Source organism: Toxoplasma gondii, chromosome X (assembly GCF_000006565.2).
Source record: "Toxoplasma gondii ME49 chromosome X, whole genome shotgun sequence".
Classification (NCBI taxonomy): domain Eukaryota; phylum Apicomplexa; class Conoidasida; order Eucoccidiorida; family Sarcocystidae; genus Toxoplasma; species Toxoplasma gondii.
Window position 1 is genome coordinate 5,802,440 of NC_031478.1, and position 18,150 is coordinate 5,820,589.

Below are 18,150 nucleotides of genomic sequence, written 5' to 3' on the forward strand. Positions count from 1 at the left end.
CAAGGTGCCGCAGATTCACGCAAGGCGACGAAGCCCCAGGAATCCGATTCGTTTCAGCGTAGTAGGTCAGTGACCAGCGCACTTGTTTTCGGTCTGTGTGAGAGCGTGAGCAGACTCGGGCGTCTTTCCACTCGAGGAGCACGGAAAGCGACGACTTCACCACAGTTCGTCAAACCATGCGAAGCGCCAGAGTGCAAAATCGTTAAAAAGCCTTTCGGCGAGCGTGCGTCGAGTTTTCCTTCGCTTTCCACGGAAAGTTGCGCAAAACTATAGTCCGCAAGTCGGAGCCTCAAAAGCGGACCACGATCCCCGGACAGAACTGCCGTCGCTACGTCCGTGGGCAGACTTTTCCGCGCCGTTACTCATCGCGTTCTGTTACTCATCGCGTTCTGTGCATGTGACAGTAACCCTAACTTCTTTCCAGATGTCCGCGGGCGCCGAGAGCCTCCCTCTGTGAAACCGCTCGGCTCACCCATTGCCCACATGCATTTCTTCAAAAACATTCGGAGCTCTCTACCAGCAGAGAGATCCAACGGTCTTTCCCTTGGTTCGCGAACTTCCAGGAACCCGCTTCTTCCTAAAACAGCAGCCTCGACGCACGGCGGGCAAACAGCCAGGCCTGAGTCGGCAGACCTGCCCGACTGTCTGCAGACCCCAGCTGCAAATGTGCGTGAGCTACACGTGGCAGCATTTCTGTCACCACAAAAGAAACTGCGTTCATCTAAATGCACCGTTCAACACACCCCTTTCCACTCGTTAACCTCTCGGTCGACGATTGCCGCGAGAAACTTGAATCCATTCGTCTTCCCCAGGTTCGCCTTTGCGGGCGTTCTCCGCTTCTCGAGCTGCTGTCCGCGATCGCGTTCGTGTCGCTGTCAGGAATAAGACAGTGTGAGGAAAAACACACACGGCGGGAGTAAAACAGGCGTGGAGAGCTCGGGATCCCCTCTCCCTGTCACGCCCACGAGCAGAAAGGCGCGTCCTACCGAGTCCGCTATCTCCTTTTGGCGCAGATACGTAAAAAGATACACATATATATTATATGTGGAGATACATATAAAGACAGAGTCAAAGATCACTTCTACGTAAGAGCCAAGTGCCCTACATACATGTGTGTTAGTGAGGGGTACGCGTATAGAGCATGGAGGGAGGGTCTTGGCCACCACAGACAGGGGAAGTGGTAGGCAAGCCAGAGTTCAGACGTTTACTATTTTCGTGCGTTTGCATGCATTATCCGCAGCAAGGTACTCCCTTTGCGGCAATCCAGGACAGAAGAACATGCCAGGCAGACCTCTTTCAGTCACAAAGACGCGTCCATCCAGCTCGGAAACCGTTTCGGCAAAAACGAATACCGATGAGATATTGCAAGCCCCACTGCAGCAGTGTTAAGCAGTGCCGTACCTGGGGGACCATCGCAGCCAATCGGCGTCATGCTGGCGTTCGCCATGAGACCAGCGAGGTCCTCCTCCATGTCACATTCTTGATCTGAGGACGAGTCGCCTGAGCCATTGGAGCGCATGCACAGGAGCAGAAACTTCTTCACACTAGAACCGCAAGAAAGGACGCAGAAAAGGCAGCTCGCCCCGCTGTGCTCGTCCCACAGTCTCTCCCTCGCAGTCGTCTGTACCTTCTCGACGCCGCCCAGATCGCTTCTCGGTGGGGTGGAGAGACAACCGGTAAAAAACAAAACTGAAAAATGCCCAGAAAAGCGCGCGACACTCCTGTCTCCGTCATATGTAGCACGAATCACACGTTACCAGACATCACGAATCCCTTGCAGTGCTTCACTGGTTAACATGAAAACGGATCCCGTTTTCTATTGCATACACACAATGCATGCGTCGCGCTACTCACTGTTGAGTAATAAGACATGCAATCCATTTGCACTCCACACATACACACGCGGTTTGAATGCATCCACCACATCCAGAAGCGTCCTTCCACCCATTCATACTTTGGTGGGGCTGGACGGACATATGTTTCTCTTTCGTTTTCCCAACACAAGACTGCGTCGACCAGCGCCTTGGTTCCGACAGCGTGAATCTGCAAACATTGGGTCCTTAAAAGAGCTTTTTCTTCAGGTTTCAAAGCACTTTTCAAGATCTGCTCTTCAGACGCGAAGCCGAGACACAAGTCCTCTGTCTGCCTTGCTTTTTGCTTTTGCCTCACTCATGTGGCCTGCATTTCCCTCTACATCCTCGCCCAGAGCGCCAGGCTGTCGGTGCCGCGAGCCATCGACCGAAGCAGCTGCGGCGCAACTTTGATGTCTCTCCAGAATCTCCTTCGCGAGAGAAAAATCCCCGCGGCGCGTGCTCGCGTGCAGAGCCACCAAAAGCTCAGCGACTTCCACCTGAAAAACCCGAGAGGCGGAGAAAACGCATGCAGAAAACGGTTCTCCCTGCACAAACAAGACTTTCGTGTGGCGAGTGCTCACTCCCGAGCATCATCCAAAGACACGCAAAACACAGACAAACCGGATAAACCACCCCCGATCTTGTAACACACACGCCGCTCCACAGACACAGAGAGACAGAGAGCCCTCATACATACAATATATGCATGCGTATGTATGTACGTGTATGCAATGTACGGGCATGTATGACTATGTTTGTATGTATGCATGCATGTTTGTGTATAAGAGGTGACTGCAACTGGAGGGGAGAGCCATGGTGAGGAGAACACCTGAGGGATAGATGCGGAAGAACGGAACGCATTTGTTTTGGGATTCTTCTCTAGAGTGGCTTTGCTCACGTCGGACTCATCCTCAGCAATCACGTGGAACATGCCTTCCAACTTCAAGCTCAACTCGCCCGCCAGCCACGTGGAGTTAACTCGACCTGAGAGAGAAAAAAACAGAACTCTCTCTTTTGGAAGCCAGACAGGGGGTGCGTCTCGGGACATTTCAAACGCCATAGACGATTGCTCACATCTCTGTGTCAACAGAAACCTTCTGTATTTCTGCCTAAACCTCTCTTTACACCTCTACTACTTCCATCTTCAAGCATTCAATATATCTATATATCATCTGCCTATATCTACATCTCTCTCGCTACCACAATCTCTCTTCATCACTCTCTGTCTATCTACATCTATCTACGTCAGAATTTATCTGTGTCTCTTTCTATCCGTCTCTATCTACATATCTGTGAATCATCTCTATATCTATGTCTACGTCCGCCGGGCAAGCGGATACACTTTTGAACCACGTCTTTATATATGTGTACAAGACCTGAACGTAAAAATACATCCGGAAAGAAAACGTGTTACATCGACGGTGGTTGATATGGCATGTTGACAGCCTCCTAGAGGTAGCCACACTGCATGAATCACTCCATGCACCTCGCTGTATCTAGGCTAGGCAACCGCAGTCGACTCTTCCTGAAGCGCGCTTCGATCTCGCAAAGAAACACACAAAAGGCGCTTGGCCGCTTGCGTACTCGTGCTGAACGTGTTGACAATCCACTCATAGAGGTCTTGGCGGCGCCGCTGGGGTCCTCGGCCTCCCCACGAGTGCTCCACTGCCAAATTCAGAATTGTCCTGAAAATAGAACGAGAAGTAAGGGAGACAAGCAGGCGAAGACACGAAAACAAGGTGACGGCGAAGACTGCTCTGATATCTGGAGTGGCGGTGCTTCCTTTCGGATCCCCTAGAGTGAAATGAAGCAAGCCCCCCAAAGGGAGAGGAGACGGCCGAGGAGACGCGCGAAAAACAGTGAGAGAAGGCGACAAGAGAGCAACGGAAAAACAGCCAGTGGCAGGCGCAAAGAGAGAAGAAGCGACAACAGGAAGGATAGAGGCGAGAAACCACCGGAAGATGTGGCGGGAAACGACAGCCGAGACCGGCAGCTGGCTCTCAAGAAGGGAGGAGGTACACGTCAACCTTCCAAGCCAGGAGTCCTCGATGGAGAGGGGATGATGTAGGTACTAACGGATCGCCGGCTTTAGACAACATTCCTCTCCTCATCCCCTCATGCGCTAAAAAAGGTCACCAAAGTAACGCTGATGCGTCGGTTTCTGAAAACGTATTACGCCAACGGTCGGAATGAAGCAAGCATGCATACACCAGGAGTCGTGGCGACGACAGATCGGCCTAGAAGATTCGTCTGCCCGTGAATGGGCTAGGGACGCCGGCGAGGGAGAACTGGCTATGCATTCTACTTCGCAGCTCTTTGCAGAGAAGCTCCGGAACACCAATCTCGAACAGGAGGCAAGAAAAATTCCATACACTCCCCCTGCAAGGCTCGCCTCTGCGAAGGCGCTCGCGACACAGCTACCACCCTTCTGGCGCGTTTCAGCGCGACAAGGGCGAAGCCTGGCGGGGTGTAGACGCCGCGGCAAGTGTATGTACACTACAGCAGGTGAGGCATGTACGCACTGCTTGGACTTCCAGCCTCGCGGTCACGCAGATGGAGTCTCGGGCCTCACCACTGAGCAAGAACGGCGGCGACCGCCCGCCTGAAGACTTCGTCCTTGTCTAGAACAGTCATCGTGCCGAAGTTGTTGGGAAGAAGTGGAAAAAAACGAAAGGCGAGGGCGGAAAGAGGCGACGAAGACAAGAAGATTCAGACGAGTCGAAGTCGAGAGTCCGGGTGTTTCTTCGATGAAATGGATCACTCCGCGAAAAAAGGCAGTGACTTCGACACCTTCCCTAGCGCCAGCGGGTGTCTCCGCCACCAATCAGAAGTATTAGCGGTTCTGCGGTGTACATACACCTCCAGGACCGCCGGCGCTGCCCGCGGGATCCGCGGTCTTGGTTGGAAAGGCGGCTGGGCGCGGAGAAAAACGCCCAGGAAGTCGGAGAATTGAGGGCGGCGTCCGACGGAGAAGGTCGCGAACTGGAAAAGAGAGGACATGCGGCCCAGCGCCTGAGAAACTCGCTCGAACTCGAACTCGGTTCCTGTGGGGACCTCAAAGGTCCCCAAGGGCGCGGCTTGAGGCGTATTTACAGCAAAGCGAGTGCCTGTGAGAGGGTATCCGCGAGACACGCCAACGCGGAGGTTTGGCAGGACGGGCAACCTCGTTTTCCGCTCGACCCTTGCTTTTTTCTTTTCGAGCTCAGGCCAGTCGACCGCAGCCGCGAGAAACCTTCAGATGCATTTCTTGACTGGCAGAAAAGCGCATCAAGTCACAGCGCAGCGAGCGCAGCGCGAACGTGGAGAGGCGGTCAAGCTGCATGCGCAGAGTGAGACGAAGTATAGTCCGATTTTCGAAGAGGCCTGCTGTTTTGCCAGGCAAGTCCCCCTCCGCGGCTGGAACGCCGGTAGCCAGTCTTTTTCTTTTCGCACTCGGCGCGTAGACTTCTCTAATTGCGTGATACAAAGTGCACCGCAGTGTGTACACTCGGTCCTCGTTTTCCCCTGACTTTCTGCAGCGCCTTTTGATTTCTGGTTTCGGCGCTTCCTTGTCTTGCCGGCGCCGACACTGTCGCCTCTTTTTCATGTCTTTTTCGCCGTGCCACTTCCCTCTCCCGTCTTCTACGGTCTCTCCACTCCGTTTTCGACTGGTCGCGAAAAGAACGCAACGGCGCGTTTGCTTTGTCTTCTGTTCTCAGAGACCGACGACTGCCGCCCGCAGCTCGCAACCGTGTCTATCCTGTGCGTTTTCTTCCTCTTTTCCTCTCCTTTCCGCCTTTTTCTCTTTGCTTTCTCTGTTTTTCACTTCGGTCCACCCTCCGTTTGCGTCTTCTCTTCCGTCTCTCTCTTTCCCTCCGCCGTCGCCGCCAAGTATCTGCCCAGGTTCCTCTCTCGGCTCACCGCCTGTCTCTTGTCTGGCGGCTCCGCAAATTTTCTGTGAAAACCTTTGTTTTTGTTCGTAGCTCCTGTTCCTCTTTTGCTCTCTCCTTTTCCATTTTTCTTTATGCACGCGAAGATGGCGCCTGGCCGAACAACAGGCAGTTCTGGGTTCTGGTCTCACCTCAGGCGGGCGGCTGTCGAGAAACCTGCGGCCGGAAAGAGCGCCTCTTTCCTCTGTGTCGTCCTTTTCCTCTGCGTTTTCCTCCCTCACTCCACAGAGGCTGTTCTCTTCGAGGTTCCAGGAAGCGGACGCGAGTGCTTCTTTGTCCCGATCAACGCTCCACGCATGAACATCAATGGGTACGCGGCCGGAGCCGATCTCAGAGACCGCTGACGAGAAGGGCGAACAACGGCAAACTGGGCAAATACGCATACGTTTCCGTAGACATCTTCACACGTACACCTTTATAAAGATATGCATATAGATCTGCATATATATATATATATATATATATATAGATTTATACATATATATATATATATATATTCCTGCGTGGCATTCAGGGGACGTCCGTGTGTTTAGGAGTGTACGTACGCTTGTGTGCGGACTCGTCGATGCATGTTTGAGCGCGCTTTATTTTCTTGAGAGGGAAGGAAAACAGACTTTGGCAGACAGGCACCGTGAACCCGGTGTGGGGAGAGTGCATGGGAAAGGCGCTCTGTGCTGCGCTCGTCCTTATCGCTGTTGATCTCTTCTGCTTTGTTCTTCTCTCTGCTTCTCTCAGTCGCTATGAATCTTTCAGAGGAAGCGACCGCGTTCGCGTTAGCGTCGAGGGCCCTGTCGTGCCACCGGATCCTGATCACCCGAAACCTCAAATCAAAAGCCAAGTGCTCTTCTCCTCCGGGAAGGAAAGCTCTGCATTCAATGTCCAAGTAAGTCGACTTAAATGCTGTCTCTCGTCCATAGACATGCATTTCAACTTATTCACGCATTTGTGCAAAATCCTTGTGTTCTGCTCAGATGTGTGTCTCTATGGACAGAGTGCTGTTTTGTCGCCAGTAGACCGGCGTCCATTTGTTTGCGCTTTCACTGGAGGCCAGCGTCTCGTCCAGCGCATGCGAGGCGACTTGGTCGAAGGGTCTCAAATCGCCGCGTCCGCCTCCCGAAGAGCTCTCCCCCTTCCCGGTCTGTGTCGGGTGTACAGACAGCCTGTGGAATGTGTCGGGTGTACAGACAGCCTGTGGACTGTGTCGGGTGCCCCGTTTTCCCGTTTCTGCAGCTTCCGTCTACGGGCTACTTCAAGCTCTGCGTCGCGAATACTTTGACGTATGCCCAGACGGTGACTCTCAACTTCCATGTTGCTCCGACGGCTGTGGACGACGCGCGCGAGCAGCCAGACACTTCCAAGCGTCCGCCCGACGTCAATCAGCTGGTGATGAGCAGCCACACGGAGGAGCTGAAGAATCTCTCCGATAGAGTTCTCGACATGGTGAGAGTTGTTCTTCACAGGGCCGTTCATCTCTCCGGGAAGTCTGGACGAAGGCAGACACCGCACGTGGATGCACACCGCGAGGAGAGAACTCCGGGGTAGAAGCTGAACTCTGGAAGGGAGAGACCTCGACGCAGAACAAGGAAGGCCTGCTTTTTGAACAGCAGAGAAGATTTGGGCTGTCGAGGGGAGGCTCTGGAGAGAGGCGAAACCGGAGATTTGTAGCAGAAAGAGACAAAGATATGCCACGACTCTACAGAGCTGTCGCGCGCGAGAGGACTCGGGGAGACGTCGCCATGCATTCATCTGACGCGTCTTAGCCGCGTTTGCTCTAGCGAGACTCTTAGATTGGTCAAGGAAAACGCGCAGGTCGTTTCCTCTATCAACAAGAAGGGCACTGTCCGCGAGTAGTCGTGGCGAGTCAAACGCGCATTCACCTGTTTCTGTCTCCCACAAAAATGCAGATCTGACGCTTTGGCGCACCCCTTTGCGAGTTTCTTCTGAATTCAGGGGAACAGCGCTGAACTGGCTGCTTTCGACGCGTTTTCTGAAGAGGACTGTTCTGGCGGAACTCCGTTTTTTCTGATGTTTTCAGGCTAACGGCCTCTTCGAGCAACAGTCGAACTCCCTTGCCCGCATGTCCGTCCACGAACAGCTAGGCACTTCGACGCGCAATCGCGCGAGTCTCTGGAAGGTAGTCCAGATGTGCTCGCAAATAGTTCTTTCTCTTGTTCACATCTACGCCGTGAGGTCTCACTTCGAAGTGAAAACCATTGTGTGAGGCCGACGTCGAGAAGGCGCCCGCTGGTGTACGTACACCGTGGCTGTTGCTTCCGCTGTGTCGGCCGAGTCCACTTGCGCAGGGGCTTCGCTGATCTCCGAAAAAGGACGCACTCGGACTCGGTGGTGGAGCCTGGGCGCCACTGTATGTACATCGGAGTCGAGACTGACCCTCTTCGCCGACGCTGAGACGGTCTTCTGTCGGCCAGCGTTTGGAAGAATAGGGAAAGCGAGGGGTCCTAAGAGAAGAAGCATGGACTTTTTTTAGAGAGAAAACCTGCCTAGAGAAGGCAACTGAGACAAAGAACGGGTGCGTTCCTCTCTTTGTCACTGGGCGATGTCTCATCACTCTCCCACAGGGGAGGCTCTCACACTGGTTTTCCTTTGATGAAAACACGAGAACAAGCTTGAGGTGAAGCCTTCAATGAGGAAGAGACTGCAGAGATCTGCAGGGAGAGATGTTCCCAGGGGGGCTGTGCGACCGACACCTATCAGAGAAACTGGAGCTAGAGGCCCTGTGAGACACTGCAAATTGAAATTTTTAGCTTCCCCGCATTCTTCGCCGAGCGTCACTCCTCACAGACACGATCCTCACCCCGTTGTTGTGTCTGCAAGTTTCCGAAGTGTTTGTCTATCATAGTTAATTGGAGTGATCTTACAAGCGGCTTTGCGTTTGATGGAACCATCACATCCAGGTAACTCAAAAATACCAGTCAGCCGGTTCGTCACCCCACTTCACCTCGTACCTGAATGGTATTTTCTAGCATATTTTGCGGTGTTGGAAGTAATTGCTGCCAAAATCGGTAGCTTCAATTGAAAACAGTCCAGTTTGGAGGAGGCGCGCTTCCCAGCAGCAGCCCGATTCTATCGTGTCGTCGAACTTTTCGGACTCAGGGACACAGACTTTCATAGGCGAGATCGAGTCTCTCTTTTTTGTGGGAGGAAACGGAACTGAATTTCGTTCCGAATAGGCTGAAGTGTTGATCAGTTGAAACACCTGCTTTTCGACTGAAGGGTCCCTTGCAATTTCTGGGGAGCTGCGTCTCTAAATACAAAGCCAGGAAGCGACACGGACACAGAGACTCTGTTACGACTTGTCTGAGTGGATAGGAACGGGCTAGAGACGAGCAGTCCTCGACTAAAACTGGAGGGTTTCACAGAGTGAATTAAAAACATATATGCACCCCATATAATAGGCTGGGACGAAGAACTCGGCCTATTGCCTCGCGGAGCTTCACAGGAAATTCTCTGTCATAACTGGAGTCCGTGAAAGACTCCTGCGACACAGGGTAGACTGGCGTGTGTCACAGCTCGAAGAGTAGATGTGTCGTCAAAAAAGTCCGCTGATTCCGAAGCCTCACGACGGTAAGCACGGACTGCAGAAAAGAAGACTCCGCTGCTATCTTCGCGGTGGATCTGGAGGAGAGCCACGGAGAGAGTACTGCAGTCCTGAGACGTTGTAGAGGGAAAGCTGACACCTTCACAGAAAGAAAAGCGCTCTGTACGAAGAAAGCGGGAAGTATCTCGGAAAAAAATGAGGAACCGAGCATCCTGTAGACTCTTCTCCTCCTGGCTCTCCTCCATCAGCAGCCCAGCCCCCCTGCGTGCGTCAGGTTTCCAGCAGACTTGCCACCGGATTTACGGTATCTCCGACCGATCGGCGGAAAAGTACGTTCGTTCGATTAGGCGCAGCTTCATTTCCAATGTGGCTGGCAGACGCTGTTTTTGTGGCTTCTCCTCGCGCTCGAAACACGGGGCGGGCGTCTTTGCGCATGCAGGATGAGCCTTGGACCTTCTTTTCGTGGAGGCAGAAGCGAGGCCGCTGGCGTGTCTAGCGTTTTTCGCGACTCTTGGAAAACGACACCGCGCTTCGTCGAGCTTTCTTCTTCTGAAGTCGACTGCGTTCCTTCACCTTCTTTCCCGCGAGAGGTGCTGCGCCTTTAAAACGCGCTCGGAAACCCAGCTTTCTGACGGTCATCGAGCTGGAGTCGATGCTCTCTTGACTGGGTGTCGGAATGCTGAAAAGCGCCTCGGTTCGCGGGCAACTCAGCGACGCTTTTTGCGTTCTCAGAGCGCCTTTTCCTTCCTTCGAATCCACGAACCGACGTGAGTGGACTCCACGCGAACGAATGTCTTTCTTCGACTTCTTCCCCCCTGCCCTTGCGGGAAAGACACCGCTCCTCCGCTGGACGTCCATCCCAGCGAGTCCCCAATTTCGACGGATACCGTTCGCAGGCGGTTTCTCTGCGCCCTGAACGCGACTCGTTCGTTCCTGCAGACGAACAACACTCATCGCAGGCTTCGTTTCTCCAGAAAATTGGCGCTTCTTTCTTCCTCGTTCTCCCCCCTCTGCGAGTCCAGGTAGAAGCGCCGCACGCAGAGCAATCGGAAGCAGTCCGCTGGGGTGAAGCTCGACAGGCATCACGACTTCGTTCTTTCTCGTAACGTGAGTTTCTCCGCAGCGTTGGTTAGATTGTGGAACTCCGCCGCCGTCTCGACCGGAATGTTCTTCCGCGAGCCTGTCACTTCTCTAGGCTGTCGAGTTTTCTTCCGTTTGCTTTCCGATTGCTCTGCGGTCTCTTCCCCGTCGGAACTTCGTCTTCCTGCAGAGGCGGAACCTCGTGACTCCGCGCGGTCAGCCTCAGACGACGGCCCGTTCTCTCTCGTTTCTCCAGTTCCCTCTGCTGTCCGTTGGTGATGCTTCAGAAGAGTCGGCGAGTCGAGTTTCAGATGATCCCCGATACACTGAGTGCCCTTTCGAGTCCGTAGGACAAGGGTGAGCGTCTCATTTTTGTCTTTTCTGGAACCTCTGTCTCCGTGGAAAACCGGATTCTACTGCGCGCCTCGGCGGTGCCCGCCACAGAGGGGAACGTGTTGTGCGCGTCGTCTGTGGAGGCGTGAGGTGTCTGGACAGCTGGCGGCCCGAGGAGAGAAGGGGGACGCCAGTTTCGCCTTTTTCCAGCGGGCCTCATTTCTGCCCTCCAAACCGTGTTCAGATCCCCAAGTTTCGCCATGGCGCCTTCCACGAATCAACGCGCCGTCGAGGCGCGAGAACGCAAAGCTGCTGCAGCCGCTGAGGCTGCTCGGATAAAACTGGAAGAGGCGGAGAGAAAGAGCTGGGAAGACAACGACAAAGCGCTCGCGCGAAAGGCTGAGCGAAAGGTGAGTTCTGCGGACCGGAGCACAGAGGTGAGAGATTCGCGTTTGACAGACGTCACGTGACGGACGAGCGCTGCATCGCCTTTTTTGTTTTTCACCCCACTGACAAGACTCCGGAAACCAGTGCATCTTTTCCGGCTCTCCAAACTGCCCAGTTGGAACTCCGGGCAACAATCGCGCCCGCGCATGCAGTCAAACTCGCACGTAGATATGCAACTCGCTGAGTCTTAGAGGCTTTTCCGTCCAAAAGGAGTTGGTGCTGCAATCGCTGTCGGTGTACGGACACTTCACAGCATCACGCCGCAAACCAGGTTCCTCTGTTTCGGCATATATATATATATATATAAAGATATATATATATATATGCATATATATATATATGCATCGGTGGACAGCCCGGTTCTATTTGACGACCTGTTAGGGGCGAAGAGTTGAGAAGACTTCGATCTGGGACGACGATTTCGACTCAGACGTTCAGTGGCTTTTCCTGTGTTTCTTTTTCGCGACAGGCGACAGCACAGCAGAAGGCTGAGGAACGTTTGCAGCACAAGGCCGAGCTGAGGCGGTTGGCGGCAGAGGAGGACGCCGCAGCTGCGAGAAACACACAGAAGAAGGTGAGACGAGTGCGTGTTTCCTTCGACTTTCTCTGGTTGCCTGTCGTCTCGTTTCTCTCTTCGCGTTCTCCACCTTCTCTCGCCGACTCTCTTTTCTGCGCTGTCGCTCTTCGCGCTTCGCTCTTTTTCACTGCAGGCCTCTCCTCCGAAGTTGACTCGTGCCCAGATTCAGCAGCGCGCGCTGCTCGCAGCCGCGCAGAAGAAGAAGGCCGCAGAGGTGAGTCCGCGCAGATGGACGGAGACGAGAGCGTTGGGTCGGAGAGAGAAGAAGCGAGCGTTTGAAGAGCCGAGTTCTTGCGCGCTGTCCAGGACATGCGAAGGTCGGGTGTGGCCAGAGAGAGCAAAGTGGAGACGGACGCGTCGAACAGCTGGGACTGTCAACGGCAGCCCCAGAGGCGTTGCTTTGTTTTCCAGACGGTGAACGAATGCATTTGTGTGTCATGGAAAAACTCGGAAGACCTTGCAGGCACATCGAAACGTCTCGAGCCTGTTGGACTGACGCTCGTCTGACTGCTCTTCGTGTTCTCGCAGGCGGAGACCAAAGGCGTTCCGGTGGACGGGGACATTCAACCCAACATCAATCACATCCTTCGCCAGCAAACGCTCGAGGCTCGCGAGGCCGGAATCGAGTTCGCGACAGGTCAGCAAAAGAAGTCTGTCGGCGAACGTTCTCCAGACGCGTGTTCTCTCTTCATCGCTGCGCACCGCGATGGCGAACTCGCACGGTGAACAGAGAGAGGTCGGCGGACTGTCACTGAGAGAGAAGCATCGAACTCATATGTGACGAAGAAAGAGAGAGAGAGAGTGAACTCTTGGGGAAGAAAGCGAACGATCGAGACTGTACGTGTGCGGAACTGTGCGATCGAGAAAGAATGCATTCGCGGTTCTGGGCGTCTTGGAGAGCCGTTGGCTTCTGCGCTCAGGTAGTCTTCTGGCGGTCGTGTTTCCCTGTCTCCTGCTTTTCCTCACTTGTCCGCCTTTTCGTTTCTCCACATTTTCGCAGCGACATCGATCGACGAGGCGCTGGCTGCGATGTCGCTGAGTGAGGGGGCGGACCGGCATCCGGAGAGGAGAGTGAAGGCGGTAGGCCGAGTGAACGAAGTGACGAGAAACGATTTGTCTTCGAAAGAAGTCTTCTGGGAGGGCCGCACTAAGTGCACAGTCTTCCTGACTTGTCACTTTCGAGCGGCCTCTTCATTGACGTCACGCAGCCGTCTCAAGATATTTCTCGCGCGCTGAACCGTTGCGAAAGTCTAAGAACGCTCACGCTGGGCTCGTCGCCTCCTCCTCATGTATGCTCGTCCCTCCACTTCTGTGCATTCGAAAGATACCTTTCTGTTCACCACAGACTTCTGTTTTTTATCTGGATATAGGGGTAGGTATATGAAATACGTATAGCTGTCTATGCGAATCATGCAGCTGTAGGCATTGCGCTTAGAGTTGCCGTTTTCAGGTCTGTTCAGTGCGCAGGCATGAGTCGTTTTTTGTTTTTGTGTCAGGCGTACAAGGCCTACGAGGAAATTTGGTTGCCACGTCTCAAGGCAGAGAATCCTTCTCTGAAGAGATCTCAGCTCATTGAGATGCTGTCCAAACAGGTATGTTTATTTTTTGCGCTAACATTATGGAAATACTAACAGGTTAGGCTGTCTCTTTTTCCCCAGAACAGAGGTAGATTTCCGTGTTTCCTGTAGCCACTGAAGATGTGATTCGAAGACCACGAAGAGGTACAGGCGTTCCTGGAAGACGATGCGAGAGGAAGGGACAGCAGAGTTCTTTTTCAGTTTTCCCGCAACTCTGAATTTCCAGGCAAGTTTTGCGATTCAGGGCTCGACGATTGCCCTGCGAACTCGCAGGAAAGGCGAGCCTCAGACTCGTGCCTAGGTAGACTGAGGAAGATTTTGGAAACCGTTACCGTCCGTGATCTACCTCTTGTCGCTGCAGAGTGGCGAAGGATCTGCACTCGATTCTGAGTCTAGACTCTATTACTGACACGTCTATAGGTGACTCAAGATCTTGCTACTTGCCTCTTCGTGGGTGCCACGGTAGACTCTGTAAGACTTCGTTGAACCTGTAAAGACTTTTTTTCGCCTGTGTGTTGCAAGCAGATCTGGAGCTTCTCGGGTGACTTTGTCGGGGTTCGTCAGGCAATTGGGTCACTTTCTTATTTTGAGAGCTTTTAACGTGAAAAGCGAAAGACGTTGCGTCGTTTCGATGGTTATGCTTTGCAGTGGAGAAAGGCTCCTGAGAATCCGATGAACCAAGCTGCGTTGGCAGCTGCCTCGTCGCCGACTGCGATTCCTTGATTCTTTTCAAGGCTTTCTGACAAAGGACTCCACTTTGTTTCTCCCCGGTGTTCGCTCTCTCCTCGGTCGGTTCTCCTCTCACGTCTCGCTCTCAGCTGCCGCCTTCTTCGGGAGAGTGTGCCTGCGAGAGCGTCTTCTTGGATCTCCACTAAACTGCACTTTGCCGTGTTTTCGGCGAAACCGACGCCCAGGCGGCTGTCTTCTGAAGCTGAGTTTGCCGACGCTCCGCAGTTGGAGTTGATTTTTTTCTCTGCGTTTTTGATTTGAGTTCCCCCACTGTGAACACCCACGGCCACCGAATCTGGCGCAAGACGCTGCAAAAACTGTCCTTCAAGTCAGCTTGTTACGAGAGACACTTTTCAGGAGTCGAAAACCACAACTTGGTTGTCTCGACGGTTTGCGATAGCACCCCAACACGGTAATCTTTGCACCGTGTAGCCTTGTCTCGTTCAAGTAGGGGGTCACTTTTCTTCCACGCTTCTTTCAGAAATATCTCGTCAAGATCCGAAAAGTCAAATCTTTCACCACAAAAACAAATCCCGGACCAGGTTGGGTAATGTATACTTATGTCCATTCAATCCACATACATATTGCATGTCTTCATACGCAAGGATATGGCGGTTTTCAAGGGGGATTTCGTTGGATCCGTGACCCGAAGGTCAGTGGGTCTGCTTTGCTCGTCGTTTACAGATAAAACTGTATGCGGGATGCAGCTGAAGTGGGTAGTGAAACAGAAGTCCACAGCATGTAACCAAATGGATGTCTAAGTGCTTTGAGGCGATGAAAGACAAAAAGAATCCACGAGAAACGAGCGGAGAGTTGCGGGGTAGGAGTCCTCCGTTTACAGCGTGTCCCGTTGCATTCAGGAGCACCCCGTTAGATTCAAGAGTCTCTGTGTCCGCGAATCGCTCAAATCAACTCAAAAGCCGATCTGAGGCTCTTACTGGAGCCGGCAATCGAAGTTGCATTTCCTCGTCAAATGCGAATGGGAGCTGCAAAGCTTCCAATGATGGGGCAACTCGGCAAACTTGGGCACCCCGCCGGAGGAAAAGCCCGACATACTCGCTACACTCCGTTACACAGAACAGATCGGTTTTCTTTGGTTCAAGGAACAGGACTGTAGGTCAGAATTTACCCGCCAAAGGGGAGTGACAAAGTGACGTGTAAACTCGCATACAGAACGCAGCAAACTCCGAGACTACGAACTTACGATGCGGATTGTGACTCGGGTAAAAAGATGTTGGAAACGAAGTTCCCTACGATCGCTGTTTGCTGTACACCCCGCAGTGTTCTGCGTAAGACAACGAAAAGTGATGGACTTCAATAGCTTGCGACACTGAGGAGATTCCACGTCGGTTATGTTCTAGGCGTCATGAAAGAACTTGACACTCTGTTCTGAGTCCTCGCGGTAATCACAGGCAACAATTGACGGCAAGAGCATTCGTAAGTAACGCAGTGCCTGGTAAGATGAAAGTAAACAATGAGGTTTCCTCCTCAGCTACGGTATCTGCTCTGTTTCCGTACCCGATCTTGTAGTCCACAGTGACTAGGGAGGAACAGAACACAGGCGGTTGTGTCCATGCAATGTGTCAGGCAGCAACACACGCATCGGTCACGTCGTCGTTTTGTCGTGGCAACTTTTCCCAGAAAGATGCCAAGTTTACAGTTGCCCCTAGTCCACAGTGGAGGATGCACTTCTCTGGTCGAGCACCGTTATTCTTTCACTCAGTTGACTAGTGTGGGGTTCGCCATTCTGAATTAAGCGGTCCCAATCCTAAGACAATGCCTCGAAGAACATGAGGCAGATATTTGGAATCCGTTGTTAATATTCGGTGTACAGACAATAAAGTGCAGGATCACCCAGAAACTCATTCCTCCCGCGTGGTAGTACCGTAGGAATTCAGGGGTCGCGTTACCAGTTGGTAAACAAGTGCAAGACCGACAAGAATCCGATCCAAGCATTCTGTACAGACTGAGAATAAAAGGAAGACCACCAAAGTGAATATCCTCTTGGGAACTGTCAAGTGCAGCAGTTGCCCACTTTGCCGCTGAACGTGGCTTGCGTTCTCGCTGCTCGTGCCACCGTCGTGTGACAACTCGGCTTCCTGCGAATGTGTTCATTGTAAAACAACAACACGGAATAGATCCAAGGAAACTCTCGAAGAAGTGCTCTGCCCATTTCAACAAGTCAACGCACAGGCTTTGCAGATCGACACTTGATTCGTGGGGACGCCAGGTGAAAAGTAGATACTGTTTCTGTACAAAGGCCCGCGATCCACAAGTCGGCAGCACCTGTTGCATTATTCGCATTTTCTCGCAGAAATGAGGCACGTTCTCGAAATCTCTACTCTCAGCCGCTTCGAAAGATCTCGTGTACTTGTTGTTTTGACCTTTCTAAGGTCGCTGCACCATTCCAGAATAAGTCCGTCTCACTGGGAGCGCTGCGCTCGTTTGAAGTCCAGACGAAAAATTTTAATGGCTCTGAAGTTGTTAGGTCCCTACATGGCCACTCATAAAACAAAGCGAACAATAGATCTACGGGAGCCAACGCGATCCGGTTGTTGGGGAACATCTCCCGGCGTTGGAATGTTTCTGCACCGGGCAGGTAGACCCAAGTTCTTTGTGGCTGCTGGACACCGCCAAGCCAGTGGGGAAGTGCTTAAGGCAGCGAGACATGTCTGTCTTTCTAGAAGTAGATCCACTGATATACTTACTGCGCATCCTTGTCACCTCGAGGGCAAATCCGCGTCTTCCACCTTATCCCTACTCCAAGATGAGAGAGTCTGTTCACCGCCAAGCAGAAATGCTAGAAAGGGGAATTCGATACGGGTGCAGCTTCAACGAAGAGAGCTCGTTCCACTAGATTTAGACGCTATGTGGGGGTTATCAGACCTAATGCTACTCAACTGAATGCAATGCTATACAGGGCCATTGAACGGTGCGTTCGTCTCAGTGCTCGAGGCAGAGCACCGAATGTCTGCGGTCCCTGAAACTTGCTTCGAGTAGCCTTGTGTTTTTGCAGCACGACGCCGAACAGGCGTTAACAAGGCACGCGACGGCATTCCCCCTTTGCCCACGCCGTTTTTCCGACCGCGTCGGTACCGTGAGGACGCCTTGTCTCTGAGACAACGTCATGAACTCGCCAGTTCTTCCGTGAATTCGCTCTGTGCTCTCGCGTCCCAGACGACACAGATGAAAAACAAGAGGGGCGGTCTTACAACACTTGGCTTTCCACGTCACTTTTCCGCGCTCCTGTACCGGCAAGCAAGCCACCTGTTCGTATACGGGAACGCGTGGCTGGCAACTCTTTCCCTTTCTCCAGACCACGTTCCACTCAAGTAATTCGTGCAGGGCTGCCGAAGCGGAATGAAAGACTGGCAAGGCTTTTTTACAAGGCATTGCCGCATTTCCTGGTCTTCGTCTCTTGGCGCAGTTTCAGGACCCTCTCGGTGTCACAAAGCGAAAAACTGCGCACGAGGGACACTCTTTTCGCGGGGGTCGGAAAACGCACGCGGACCGTTCAGCGAGCCTTTTCGCTGGTCATCTCGTGGCTTAAAAAACGTAGAGCGCGAGCCCGTCTCCTTGACTTCGCGGAAAGGACGCTTCTGCGCTCGACTTTCTTGCACAAACTGCGATTTTTTGCCCCGTAAAACACAACTCGGGGCGCGCGGCTTCGCCTGGCGTTCACACGCGAATTTCCCGTCTCTCGCGAAGACGCAGTCCCGCGTTGAGAAAAAGCGACCACGTTCGTGACAGAAACATCGAGTTGGAGAAAAAGATTCGCGTGAGAACAACACGCTCGAACGGTGCGTCCGCGCTCGAACACTGCGACTGCGCGAAACCCAGTTCCGCTGGCAGGCAGCTCTCTGTGCGAGACTGTCCTTCGTATCGAAGAGCAGCGTTTTCCCGAAAAGCAACGGCGCCTTTTAACTTCTTCACCTGCGGACGCTTTTCCGCTCTCTCATTTGTTTGTCGCGGCGATTCGATCCAAAACGTCTCGTGGTTTCCTGGTCCGCCCCCCCCAACACCAGACGACCTTAAGTCGCTGTCCCCCCGGCCGTTTCACGTCGTG

The 18,150-nt window shown here is 53.0% G+C and overlaps 4 protein-coding genes across 4 annotated transcripts; 3 read left to right on the plus strand and 1 right to left on the minus strand.

Annotated features, from left to right (window-relative positions):
* Positions 1–38: 38 nt before the first annotated feature.
* On the minus strand, positions 39–5,063 carry TGME49_237240 (hypothetical protein). The gene is made up of 6 exons (XM_002369035.1): positions 4,426–5,063; positions 3,438–3,538; positions 2,752–2,837; positions 2,170–2,350; positions 1,402–1,500; positions 39–872 (listed from the first exon to the last, which is right to left on the minus strand). The coding sequence occupies exons 1-6, from the start codon at positions 4,485–4,487 to the stop codon at positions 757–759; spliced, it is 645 nt and encodes a 214-aa protein (XP_002369076.1). The 5' UTR covers positions 4,488–5,063; the 3' UTR covers positions 39–756.
* Positions 5,064–5,265: 202 nt separating this feature from the next.
* On the plus strand, positions 5,266–9,762 carry TGME49_237250 (hypothetical protein). Its single transcript, XM_002369036.2, has 4 exons — positions 5,266–6,092; positions 6,518–6,665; positions 7,013–7,222; positions 7,818–9,762. The coding sequence occupies exons 1-4, from the start codon at positions 5,857–5,859 to the stop codon at positions 8,001–8,003; spliced, it is 780 nt and encodes a 259-aa protein (XP_002369077.1). The 5' UTR covers positions 5,266–5,856; the 3' UTR covers positions 8,004–9,762.
* Positions 9,763–9,892: 130 nt separating this feature from the next.
* Positions 9,893–14,980, plus strand: TGME49_237260 (Coiled-coil domain containing 124 family protein). The gene is made up of 7 exons (XM_018780490.1): positions 9,893–11,164; positions 11,671–11,775; positions 11,912–11,992; positions 12,307–12,415; positions 12,779–12,858; positions 13,275–13,370; positions 14,004–14,980. Exons 1-7 carry the CDS (start codon positions 11,015–11,017, stop codon positions 14,076–14,078), a joined length of 696 nt encoding a protein of 231 aa, XP_018635765.1. The 5' UTR covers positions 9,893–11,014; the 3' UTR covers positions 14,079–14,980.
* A 963-nt stretch (positions 14,981–15,943) lies between these two features.
* On the plus strand, positions 15,944–17,830 carry TGME49_237270 (hypothetical protein). Its single transcript, XM_002369038.2, has one exon. The coding sequence runs from the start codon at positions 16,401–16,403 to the stop codon at positions 16,986–16,988; it is 588 nt and encodes a 195-aa protein (XP_002369079.2). The 5' UTR covers positions 15,944–16,400; the 3' UTR covers positions 16,989–17,830.
* The last annotated feature ends 320 nt before the right edge of the window (positions 17,831–18,150 follow it).

Coding starts and splice junctions, on each gene's coding strand:
- TGME49_237240 (XM_002369035.1), bottom strand. CDS start 4,487: ATGACTGTTCTAGACAAGGACGAAGTCTTCAGGCGGGCGGTCGCCGCC. Junction 2,351..2,751: donor TTGCTGAGGATGAGTCCGAC/GTGAGCAAAGCC, acceptor CGGGTTTTTCAG/GTGGAAGTCGCTGAGCTTTT. Junction 1,501..2,169: donor GGGAAATGCAGGCCACATGA/GTGAGGCAAAAG, acceptor CCAATGGCTCAG/GCGACTCGTCCTCAGATCAA.
- TGME49_237250 (XM_002369036.2), top strand. CDS start 5,857: ATGCACGCGAAGATGGCGCCTGGCCGAACAACAGGCAGTTCTGGGTTC. Junction 6,666..7,012: donor GCTCTGCATTCAATGTCCAA/GTAAGTCGACTT, acceptor CCGTTTCTGCAG/CTTCCGTCTACGGGCTACTT. Junction 7,223..7,817: donor CCGATAGAGTTCTCGACATG/GTGAGAGTTGTT, acceptor TGATGTTTTCAG/GCTAACGGCCTCTTCGAGCA.
- TGME49_237260 (XM_018780490.1), top strand. CDS start 11,015: ATGGCGCCTTCCACGAATCAACGCGCCGTCGAGGCGCGAGAACGCAAA. Junction 11,165..11,670: donor CGCGAAAGGCTGAGCGAAAG/GTGAGTTCTGCG, acceptor TTTTCGCGACAG/GCGACAGCACAGCAGAAGGC. Junction 11,776..11,911: donor CGAGAAACACACAGAAGAAG/GTGAGACGAGTG, acceptor TTTTCACTGCAG/GCCTCTCCTCCGAAGTTGAC.
- TGME49_237270 (XM_002369038.2), top strand. CDS start 16,401: ATGAGGCACGTTCTCGAAATCTCTACTCTCAGCCGCTTCGAAAGATCT.